Source organism: Podarcis pityusensis, assembly GCF_964106645.2.
Source record: "Podarcis pityusensis genome assembly, chromosome: 2".
Taxonomy (NCBI): Eukaryota; Metazoa; Chordata; class Lepidosauria; order Squamata; family Lacertidae; genus Podarcis; species Podarcis pityusensis.
In genome coordinates, this window is record NC_138029.1 from 48,260,848 (window position 1) to 48,273,629 (window position 12,782).

At 37.1% G+C, this 12,782-nt stretch overlaps 1 protein-coding gene across 1 annotated transcript in view; it reads left to right on the top strand.

Annotated features, from left to right (window-relative positions):
* Nucleotides 1-12,782, top strand: part of TENM2 (teneurin transmembrane protein 2) — a 696,995-nt gene that overhangs the window by 86,105 nt on the left and 598,108 nt on the right. Inside the window, exon 3 of the mRNA XM_080995195.1 lies at nucleotides 8,082-8,357. Within this exon, the coding sequence (XP_080851321.1) occupies nucleotides 8,082-8,357 (276 nt within the window). The remainder of the gene's footprint in view (nucleotides 1-8,081; nucleotides 8,358-12,782) is intronic.

The following is a 12,782-nucleotide window of genomic DNA, read 5'->3' on the forward strand; positions in this document are numbered from 1 at the left end:
ACAAATAATTATATCTCACAATAAGTTCCATTCCCACATACACACTGACATCTTTTCCAAATTAACTGCTACCCCCACCCCATCCAGTAGATGAGATAGCAAATTATATATTGTAACATTTCCTCCCCTATGAGGAGGCTACAACATTTTGGGCTTTTAAGTTTAGGGAAGAGATGGGATAAAGGAAGACAATGTAATAGAGGTTTATAAACTTATGCATGGCGTGGAAAAAGTGAAAGAGAAGTTTCCCAATGGAATTTACTTCCACAAGATATAACAATGGTCATCAATTTGAATGGCTTTGAAAGAGGATTAGACAAATTCATAGAGGATAACGCTATCAATGATGACTAGTCACAATGATAAAGGCTAGGTTCTACCTCCACTGTCAGATGCAGTATGCCTCTCAATACAGTGGTACCTCGGGTTACATACGCTTCAGGTTACAGACTCCACTAACCCGGAAAAAGGACCTCAGGTTAAGAACTTTGCTTCAGGATGAGAACCGAAATCGTGCTCCGGCGGTGTGGCGGCAGCAGGAGGCCCCATTAGCTAAAGTGGTACATCAGGTTAAGAACAGTTTCAGGTTAAGAACGGACCTCCGGAACAAATCAAGTACTTAACCCGGGGTACCACTGTACCAGTTGCTGGGAATCATAAGCAGGGAGAATGCTGGTACATTCAGATCCTGCTTAAAGGCTTCCAGGGATCTGGTTGGCAACTGTGAGAACGGTATACAGTGGTACCTCGGTTTAAGAACTTAATTCATTCTGGAGGTCCATTCTTAACCTGAAACTGTTCTTAACCTGAGCTAATGGGGTCTCTAGCTGCCACCGCGCCACCGCTGCGGGATTTCTGTTCTCATCCTGAAGCAAAGTTCTTAACCCGAGGTACTATTTCTGGGTTAGCGGAGTCTGTAACCTGAAGTGTCTGTAACCTGAAACGTCTGTAACCCAAGGTACCACTGTATATTTCTGGGTACCAGATACTGGGGAGAAACAACAGAAGAAGGCTCTCACTTCATGAACTGCTTGTAAGCTACAAGAGGCATCTAGCTGGTATCTATTGGTAATAGCATGCTGGTCCAACAACACATTTTTATTATTTTATGTGCATATTGACTCGTGGATTAGAGTAAGGAAGTGTATAAGCTTAGTACATAAATGCAGAGAATCACATTCAGCTCCCTTTACAAGCAATATGGAAGTTGGTAATCATCTAGTAATGCTGACCTGCATCAGCATTTGTTTACTTGTGACAATAGCACATTGTACTGTGCAGATTTTGTTTAAGGAAAGGGTCAGTATACTTGTCTGTGCTCCTGTCTGTATATTAAATTTGCAGATGCCAGTCATTGGCAGATAAGGCAAACAAATAAATGAATCTTATGTTAAAACAGATACACTATCTGTAGGAATGAATGTTCGAGCTCATGGTTAATTGGCTGAGTTGGTGCCAAGTGCTCCATTTTATATCACTACAATAGAAATTGACCATGAAAGCAAGGAATTATTTCACAAGGTCTAAATAACGGGGGGGGGGGGATAAAATATAGCACACCACATTAAAAAGTGTTCCTGATTCAAAAAAAGAAGTGAACAGTATAGCAGGGTAATGTGCTGTTCTTTCTGCTTATTTTGATATAATAGTATATGATTGAGACTCTGATATCTGTGCTTATTTTATTCATAGTTATAGTCATCAGATCCCATTAATGCTCCATTCCCACTGATTTTGGAATAAGCTTTGTGAAACAATGGTCTGGCATTTTCATGGTCTGGCATTTTTAATCTGCTAAACCAGAGGCTTTTCTCTGTTCTCTCTCTCTGCTCTTCGCCTTCTTCTTTACATAAAAAGTCATATGTCTATTATTATTATTATTATTATTATCATCATCATCATCATTAAACTACTGGGTTTTATGAAATATTTTTCCAGAACCTTTGAGTGAACAATAAAATGTGTTTTTTATTTTAGAAATGTGTAAGTTCACACCAGTCAAATACACAGAAATATTTGCTATATAGTGATGTCAGACTCCAGTATCTTGCTCTGTAGGAGCTGTCACCAAGTTGGTGCCCTCCAGACCTTATTGGACTGTAAGTCCCATCAGCCCTCAGCTAGCTGTGCTGGTTGGAGGTTGATGGAAATTGCAGTCTATTAACATCTGGAGGGCACCAAGTTGGGAAAGGCTGCTCTACAGGATTGGCTCTGTTTTCTAAAACCAGCACTAAGAGTTTCCACCCACCCACACTTCACTTTTATTACTCCCATAACCCCTTTCCTCATAACAAAGCATGCTTTTAAACTTGGTTAGCTTTTCTCTTTGTTTATGTGTGAGTCTGCTAAAATAAATAAGCCATGGCTACATGGGTGCATGGAACCTCTTTCACATACTTTGTGAGCTTGGTTGAATTTCTATGTGGGTGTTTTGCTGTGATGTCCCTGCCTTCTTAACACTATTTGTTTAGTACAGAGAGTCCTTCTAAGCAAAGATCTAACAGCTATTAAAGGAAGAGAACTCTTTACCTGTAACTGGGGTCATGCTAATCTATAGAATATTTTTTTCCTTTTTGAACTGGCAAGTTATAAAGCAGAGTGTAACCAAGTTGTTTGATGTAACTGCATTCTACATTTCCAGCTCTGAAGACTGAAAATCACATAGACAGAAACCTTTACTTCATTCTGTTGGTTCAGTGCAGTAGTCTGTTTTGTACTAATTCAACAAGCCTTGTCAAATCAGATTGTCTTAATGAATGCTCCCATTGAATTATTTCCCGTCACCTTTGCCAGTAATTGTTATAAAAAACAATTTTGGGAAATTGCTATGTATGAATTGCCCTAATAAGTGCAATGCTTAATTGAAAAGTGATTTAGAGGGATAAAATAGGAAAGACAATCTGACCTCCACTACTAAAAATTAATCATCCTTGTTGAGTATTTATGTATCACCAGTTCTATCAAACCAGCTTGAGGCAGTGTGTAAACTGGGTCACCCATTTTTATTTTGTGGTATTCCTGTGAGACAGGTTACCCAATGAACTCTGAGTAAATTGCATGATTTGGAATGGATTTAAATCCTGGTCTTCATAGTCCAAATCCAGCATAAATGTGCAAATAGTTCTAGGAGCCTTGGGGCACTTCAGATTATTGCGTATGTATGTTTGTTTTTAAATGACCCAATGTGACCCATTAATTACCAGTCAGCCCCATGGAAACCACCTTCCCATGAATGATTCCCTCATGGCAGGGTGGGTGAGGATTGACTGCTTGAGTGTTGACCACAGAACTGGCATCTAATCAGAATGGGTACTGTTTAACCATTATCAGCAGTCACTCCGCACTCAGGAAGTCAAATTATTTAAACATTACCCCAACCACAAGGGACCTGCTTCCACACCTAGTGTTAATTTTAAAGGGCTCTAGTGCCAATCACAAAATGATTTGCCAGAAGGCCATTTCAAAAACAGCTGGGATATGGGACTAGCTGTTCAAAGAAAACAAATTAAAACCATTTCAGTAGACTAGTGGAAACCCCTTCCACAAATGTAAGCTGATATTTGAATCTCATCCATAGTCTCTGAGAAGGCCAAGCCTCATGCAGTGGGAAATATTTTCATTCATTGTTCCTATCCCACCCACTGCCTTGTCTTTGGATTATTTGCATATCCTGTTCCTTTCTTGTTAATATAACATTCCATCTGGTTTGTCTTTTCTTTGAACCTTTTGGTCCCTGCCAAAAGGCTTCTGGTAAAATAGATATAGTTTTTGCATTTATGAACTGCCCTGGACCCTATGATAAGCATCTGGACCCTATGATAAGCTGTACATTGCCCAACAAGGCAATCCAAAAAGTGTTGTCCAAGTGTATAATCTTTTATTGTATAACTTATGAATAAAGCAATTTGTAAGTTTGAAGAAATAGTCTACTTTTCCACAAGTACTACAGATATTATATGCATAACTTAAATTATTTGAAATTTAGAATTAGCATTGGCCATTTTATGCTTCTTGATGTAAGCCACTTTGATCTTTCTGGACACATTACTCATTATTACATTGAACACTGGTATAGAAGAACTATTGGTTTAGGTCAAATGGCAGTGTTACAGTTCTGATGCATATTTCAGTTTATTAGAATAGTTAGCTTCTTATCTCAGGAGCCATGTGCATTTTGCCAGGCATTTAATTTTCAGAAAGCCGAAGTGCCTGAAAAAGCAAGTTCTTTATTTCTTTGTCCCATTCATTATAGTTCCAGTGATGACATACAAAATAACAAGAGGAGTCATTAAGTTCATTTCAGGCATCAAGTGTTACACTATTTTACGTCAAAACCAAATGCTAATTAGAGTGTAAACATCTGGGCATTTAAAGGATATTTAATTCTACAGCTTATCATTAAAATATATTACTGCATTTATAAAACAGCTTATTTAATGTATTCAGAATTTGATTATGTTCATGTTTGCTTTTGTTGCCAACAAAGAAGAATACATTTTAGATGTTTTGATATTCTCTGCTCATTTCAGGATCACTTAATAGTAGACTTCTTTCTCCATTGTAGCTTCATTATCCCCTTCCATTTTTAATAAATAAGCCACTTTTACAGATACATTTTCCATGTACAGTATATTGGTGAACAAGTTGTAATGATTTTGCTTTGCTTGCTGAGTTTATAATTTTCAAATTCTTCATGTACAGTACTCTCATTTTCCATTGTTTACTTTAAAAGATGAATGCGTTTGTGCGTGCATGCGTGCATGAACACTTATTTCAAAATATAAATATGTGAATAAAAATCTGTTGATTTTGTGCTCGTACTGTATGCATATTTCCTATTTAAGTTTCATAGCATAATTATTTTTTTTAAAGATAAACCAAAGATGTAGATAGAAACATGCATGCATACACAAAATGTGTGAAGCCTACAAGTTGCCATCACCAGGAGTCTCGGCTTTGCGGCAGGTTCTTAAATGGCCAGGTGGGCCAGATTTAGAACCCCGGTGGACCTGATCTGGCCCAGGAGCCGTAGTTTGCCGATCCCTGGTGTAAATAACTGTTGTGGTTACAAGCTTCCATGGTGTAGGAGCATGAACCTTTTTCTCCTTAAGAATCACCGTACTGTATCTGCCAAGAATAATGTCTTTCCATAATAGCAAGGTAACTCCCATATGAACTTAAAGAGACTGGATACAACTTGCATATGTACACAAGGTGGTAGTTTTTCTGGATTGAGTAGCAGGAAGGGAGGATACATTTCCTCAAGGACATATCTTAAAAATTATACCTTTGAGCTATACAGTGTGTTAAGTATCCCGTCCATATGTATCTGCAAAACGAGAAACCCAACATCTTATCTTATTGGTCAGTAGCTTTCCCCTCTCTTTGTCTTTGCCAACTAGGATGTGGCATAAAATGGACAGGGGTTTTTTAATGTCTTCATTAAAGAGAAGCTTTTACCTGTTCATATCCAGAACAGAACTCATACCATTGTCATATTGAAGTATGCTACAGTTTGTTTGTGAGTTACTGAAACTAACTTTAGTATTCATACTGAGTGTGAATTATTATTTTCAGGCAACCACCTTTCTTTATCTTTAATCAGAGCCGTGGAGCTGACTATTTTGCTGTCTCACCCACATACTTAACTGCTCATTCATGCTCCAAACTTTTAAAGAGTTGTAGGAGGAAGGTATGGAGCAGAGAGCTTACTAGCAGCATTTCCATATCCTGGGGTTAATTTCTGCAGGTCTTAAGCAACTCGAGGTTTAGGAGCAAGAGGTGGGATATACTAGGATTGCAGCCTAAGTCTACCTTTGAAATCAACAGAACTTGAAAGCATTTCATTTGAGCTGGAACTTACTCATGGTATCTTCATTTATATAGACAGCGAGAATAGCAGTCTCCTCCCATCAGCATATAGGTTGATCAGTAAATAAAGGCATAGGCATATCACTTACATGCTTTTATAGATATATCTATATATCTTTTTAAAATAAAAACTAAGAAAACAAATACACGTGCATTATGTATAACATGTACAATCCTGCAAAATGAGTTGCGACTGAATACCACTAAGTTTACTGAAAATCAATAAAATATTAATGCTAAAAAATCAAGCAACCTTCATTTATGGTTCTTGGGGTACTTCAAACTATTCTAGGTATACAATTATGACTGTGCTATAGAGCAGCCATCACTCACCTTCAGATGTTTTGGACTTCAACTGGGTGCTGCTGGGGCTGGAGCTCAAAATATCTGGAGTACACCAGGTGAAGACTGTTGAAAAGTAAGCCAATGCTTATAAGTTGTCCCAACCATATTACATTTTCCAGGTTTCCCTTCTCCATTTTAGGAAACTGATAAAAGTTGCTAGATGTGGGCAATGATCCAGAGAACCATAAGACTACGTACATGAGCTCAATCAGAGTTTCAACTTGTTTTTTCTTAATAAGCTACTCTTGCCAAAGGCCACAGGGTAAACTATGTTTGCTACTAAGAGAACTTTATGATATAGTATGCAATTTGTGATTTAGCTTAGGCATACGCTGCACTGCCTCATTTTACTTGTGTCGGCCTAAGGAACTCTTTAGGTTATAACCATTGAATATGTTGGGCACAATATCATAGTACAGAAACACTTGTTTTGGTTTCTTGAAAATTTAAACGAAGAATCATTTAATGTAATGCTAAGTCTCATGAACAACATTTGGCTAACATACTGAGTTTCAAACACTGATCATTGTCGAAATAAATAATAATAATTTCCATTCTGTGCCTTCAAACCTTATTTGCAGTGCTTTTCTGCACACTCCATGGAGAACAGTGTTTCAAAGATGAGCAATATCATTTCTCCTCTCCTCTCCCCAAGCACCCCCAATGCCTCCATCAGTCCTAGGGGGGTCAAGGGAAACCCCAAAACAGAGGGCAGGGGGAGGAGAGCTAATATCATTCTGTCAGACAAGTAGAAATGATTTTAATGATGGAAAGTTTGTGTTAGCATGAAAAAGAATTCTTCTCTCTGTATTGGCAGACCTAATAATATAGAAATAAAAGTTGTAACAGAGTTCAGTTTTCTGGTTTAAGTGTTATTTTAATTATAGTGTTTATTAGTTATTTGAATAACTAGTTATTTGAATAATGGCAATTGAAAATAAGTCATAACAGCTGTACATATTCAGCATACTGTATATACATACATACATACTGAACATACTTTTATTTCAGGATAGTTATTGTTGCTTGCTGTGCTACATTTCAATATTATCTGGGTAGGTATTTGCTTATCACTAATAAATTATGTCTATCCACTATTGATATTAAGTCTGGAGCTGTCAATTTCTTGAATAACATGTGTGCAAGCCTTTGCAATTCCCTTTTATTAATTAGCATTGGCTGTCATCTTCTTACACATGGGTAGGCAAACTAAGGCCCAGGGGCCAGATCTGGCCCAATTGCCTTCTAAATCCGGCTCACGGACAGTCCAGGAATCAGAGTGTTTTTACATGAGTAGAATGTGTCCTTTTATTTAAAATGCATCTCTGGGGTATTTGTGGGGCCTGCCTGGTGTTTTTACATGAGTAGAATGTGTGCTTTTATTTAAAATGCATCTCTGTGTTATTTGTGGGGCATAGGAATTCGTTCTTTCTTTTTCAAAATATAGTCCGGCCCCCCACAAGGTATGAGGGACAGTGGACTGGCCCCCTGCTGAAAAAGTTTGCTGACCCCTGTTCTTACATAATTCATAGGAGTCAGTGGTTTTTAAAAAAATCCACAAAAGAGAAAAACATTGCATACACATGATAGCGAAAGTGACACGTTACCATTTAGGTATCCAGCTGTTTTTACTGAAGTATCTGTGGACCCTGCAACTCCTGAAAACACTTTTTTTTCATACATGTTGCTATATTGTTCTGCCTGAACAGCCATGCCAATATCTGCACACCTAGTTCTATACATGTTCTACCTAAATGGAAAGGTAAAAAAAGGTCTGTTACTTTAATTTTCCAATAAATTTACATTTAAATTTAAAAGTGGTCTCAGGTTTTAATTATGTTTTTCCCTTCCTATTTTTTCCCTAGGAACGAACTTCACCCTTGCTGAACTAGGAATCTGTGAACCTTCTCCCCACCGAAGCGGCTACTGTTCAGACATAGGGATGCTTCACCAAGGCTATTCCCTCAGCACTGGGTCTGACGCTGACTCAGATACAGAGGGAGGAATGTCTCCAGAGCACGCCATACGGCTGTGGGGGAGAGGGATTAAATCGAGGCGCAGTTCCGGTCTGTCAAGCCGTGAAAATTCTGCCCTTACCCTGACTGACTCTGACAATGACAATAAATCAGATGAGGAAAACGGTAGGCCTATTTCTCCCATAAATTTCATAATTTACATCTATAGGTGCATATTTAGGATCAGGTATTTGCTCTATAATATATTATAAAAGTTTTTATTTGCCCGTTTTCCTTGTGAAATAAACATGTTGCTGCAATAATCTCAGTCATAGGTGAGCAACTGGCAGACCCATAGTGCATCTGTTTTAGTGAATTTGTTTGTTTTACAGGAGCAAGTTTTGTTGTTGTTGTTGTTGTTTGCTTTTGCAGCTATTAGATCTTCCTAGGAATTTATGACAGGTCTCAGCTTTCCCGAAAGTCACATTTCTAGCCCTCGTATAGAGGTTTTGGATAAAAGCAAACATATTTGGATACAAAAAGTATAAACTACATTTTTTTTAAAAAGCATTTCAGAACTGGACTGTGTATATATGACTGTCTCAGGCCACTAAATTGTATAAGGCTAGCATTGGATTGAAGTCATATTTGGGTAAATATGTCAGAGATTTTTTTATTTGAAAAACACAAAAGGTGGTTAGCCCTTGTTTTCTTTTTAAAAGTCTTTCGGAAAATAAAGGTTTCTTGTGTGTTATGCATAGCATGAAACTGTTTAGACACATGTTAAATTACAATTGTACAAGCAGAGGTATTAACGTTTTAAACATCTTGCTTTTCTCTTTGAAAAATCTTGTTTACCACAAGAAAATCAATGTTTTTTCACATCACCGATTTTTATAAAGTTTGGAGCTATATTATCATACAGATTGACAGGTGCCCCACTGGTTCAGTACCACTGCATGGACACTTACAAAGCTATCATTAATTTCTCACGCTTGTGCCCAGCAATGGCTTCCTACATAATAAACACTGTGTCCTTCAGATCCAAATCAATAACTTGTTAGGTATGCACCTTTTGAAAAGGTATAACAAGAGTCTATACTGTAGGAAAAAGCAGACACACACAGTGCAAATTTGCAAGGCACATGGGCTCAGTTGTTGTTGTTTTTCAAATGAATTTTATACATGGACACCTGCCCATGTGAACTGTCATTGTGATGAATAGATTTCACTGAATCTATTTCTAATTCTTAGGGTTTTTTACTGCTATGGTTCAGCTGCTATATTAAACACACTTAAAAGCTCTATAAAAAAAAACCCTGGCATTTTGATACTGAATGCTAATCACAGATTATATCATTCCACTTCAAAATAATAAACTGTCAATTTTCTTTTGGTATTAAATCAATTTTGGCACTTTCCTGTACATTTGCAAGTAGCTTAGTGGAAGCTTAATTGCAATAAATCACTCTAACATGAATATTTTCAACACTGGTGCTAATTCTAATTCACATTCTAGGCTTACAGGATGCCTCTTCACTTTTAGAGCTTCTTAAGATTGAATTCTATTTAAAAGTAGAATTCTATGAACATTGAAGTATTACTAGGTTTGAAAAATGTGTTGATTAACTGAAGTAATGTTTTTAAATTTATATTATATATATATATAAATGTCTGAAAATGGATAACCACAACGGCTTCCAGAGTTTCAGAGACATAAGAGTAACCAAATAAAAATCTCTACAATTTTATTTATTATACAGCCACCTGGAAACCTAAAATCATTCATCTATCTCAAGGTTGGGGACCACTTTCCCAGTTTTACAATTTGAATTCTAGTTTCAAAACAATTTTAAAGCAGTGCCAAATAAAAGCTAGCATTTGTATGATAAAATGTTAACAAGATTGTTGAATCTCTAGATTACGAAAGCTACATTATATTCAAAATGAGTCTTTCAAGAAAGTGTATCCTTAAAATGAATTCCTCGTTATCTGAATTCATTACAATAATAAATCAATGACTTTTTAATTTATTGTTGATGTTCCTTTCCAAAGACTATAGCCTTGTTCTTTTGACTAATTAATCTTTAGATTTCCCTCTTTACAATATTTGCCAAGCCTAGACTATTGCCTTTGTAGACCTACATGTAGGTCTTATGGGGTCCAACTGAAGGGGGGGGGGATTCTGTAATGTTTTTCTGCCTGAAGAAAGCATTACATCCATGTGAGTTCTTTGGCAATGCAAGCAAAGGCCTAATCTGTACTGGTCCCAGGTTGTGGAATAACCTCCCTTGTGCATCATTGTATGTTTTCTCAACAGTCGGTCAAGATGCACATCTTACCCTAGGCCTTTGGTTGAATAGATGCTTCCTTCCTCCTGCATTGATCTGTGTTGCTGTTTCATACACTCCTGTTTTGTCATTTTGTCATTGGTTGTTTTTCAATTTTATTTGGGATTTCAGTGTAAATTGCACTTGTTTTTAATTGTGATATTTTTGTAACCTACCCTAGGACCATTTGGTGAAGGGCAGGCTATAAGTACAAATAAATAAATAAACCCTTTCTCCCTCTCACCTTCCCTGGTAACTTGCAGGCAACAACTAGGTTGTTGCTCTCTCCCTAGTTTCTTGAATAGGACCATGTTAGCATCACAAGGGCTGGGGACTCAACTGTAGCAGCATTATACCAGGGAGCAAGAGAGGTCTCCAGCAAGGCATGTGCATCACTGCTCTTGTTGTTGCCATTGCCACCAGGCCTTGTAAGTGGGAGTCAGCAAAAGCTACAAGGACTTATCAGCAAGGGTTGTGAGGTTGTGAGCCGGAGTTAAAAGGACCTGCAGGAGTTTGGACAGGTGTTCAGCAGGGCAGTGGGATTTGAATTATTCTAGGAATAAACTTGTTTTGTTTTGTTTTTTGTTTGTCAAGCCTAATTCTGAACTCAGCCAGAGGGGTAGAACCATTATTAATTATAATATTTATTACAGAGGGAACTCCTGAAAGTTCAAAGAAGGATACTGTAGTCTTTCCTTGTGTGGGTATAAACTCAATTACAGTATTTTCAGTTTGCTCAGTTATCCAAACTGGCAGTGGCCAAATGTTCCCCGCTGTTGTTTTGATGCAAAAATGTATGAAAAATAGAGGATATCTCGAATTGAATTCTATATTTGGAAACCCCATTGTGCTCCAGACAACTAGGGATGTAGCACTTCATCAAGAAGAGACACTTGTTAACAGTGAGTGCCTCTAATTGGTTTACCTTTAAATAGGCCATGTTCAACCACACTTTGGGTCCCTGCCACTGCCTCCTCTGACATCTGGTCCCTCTTTCCTTTCCCTCTTAAGAACTCAGAACTTACCTGGGGCAGAAGAAGAGGAGTGTGGCGAAGGGAGCAAGGCTCTCCAGCTCCTTGGCAGAGCAGTACATTTCTCACAAGTTAATTGTGCTTATTTCTGCTGCCTTTATAATGTTATACGGTGCTGCCAAAGGTGTTTGCCATGTTTCAATATCTGATCTGAAATATCAGGGTTATTGCCTTCTCAGGGTTTCCGTCTCAGTAGGAATGAGTGTTAAGGGCACAGGCTCTTATCTGCATGCTTTAGAGGTTTTGATTCAGTCTGCCACATATATATATATATATATATATATATATATATATATATATATGAATGAATTTCGTGACCTGAGTTTGAGTAGACACGGCATCCCTAAAAATGGTTAAAAGCTAAGCAAAACTAACTTGCAACAAGGACAAGATACTGTTGTGAAAACAAAACTTTTATAGTTGATGAAATTTCAGGCAATAATTGTTTTTGTACATTCAGAATTGTTTCAACAATGTTTTCCTTTATTGGAATCTGCACTGTAGGTTTTTGCACACTTAGGTGGGAGGAAATCCCACTGAACTCCATAGGAATTATGCTTTGGGTTGCTTATTCATTGTGTTTTAGCATTGGGCTTTCAGTGACATAAGGACAACTGAATATCTGGTGTTGAATTTCACAAATATAAGTCATTTAAAAATCTGAATACATTAGGAAGGGCTATACGTAGTACCGGTTTCTAGTGACTTGGATGTGTGTGAAGAATAATGTGGTCTCATTGGAAAACTGAAAATGAATGCAATTAAATGGTTAGACACAGGATGCAATAATATAAAGATGTAATAAGTATTCCGGGGTATACTGAGTTTAATAGGAAAAGGTTTTCCTGGCGGTAAGTACTGTAAATAGGTTAATACTTTGATCAAGTAGATGATTCTTACCAAAACTATTTTTTTACTTCTTAATAGAGGCATTTTAAATTAGATTAAATTAAAAATGGTAAAATTCACAAATAAATATTTTTTAAAAGTCACAAATATATTACTGTATTGGATTCTGGCAGTTCGTTTTCAAATAATACGCTTAAGTTTGGAACTGTACTTTTCCCTTTCAGAGACATAATAACTGAACATCATTTTGCAAGTAGAACAATGAAGTAAAATTCAGGACAGCCTGGTTGTCTCTTGTGTTTCATTGATTAGTAACAAAGAAGCCGAAATAATACAGTTAACATGTTCCTGAAGTTTCATTTAAATTTTATTACAAAAGAACGTGTTAAATTTGAAGTATA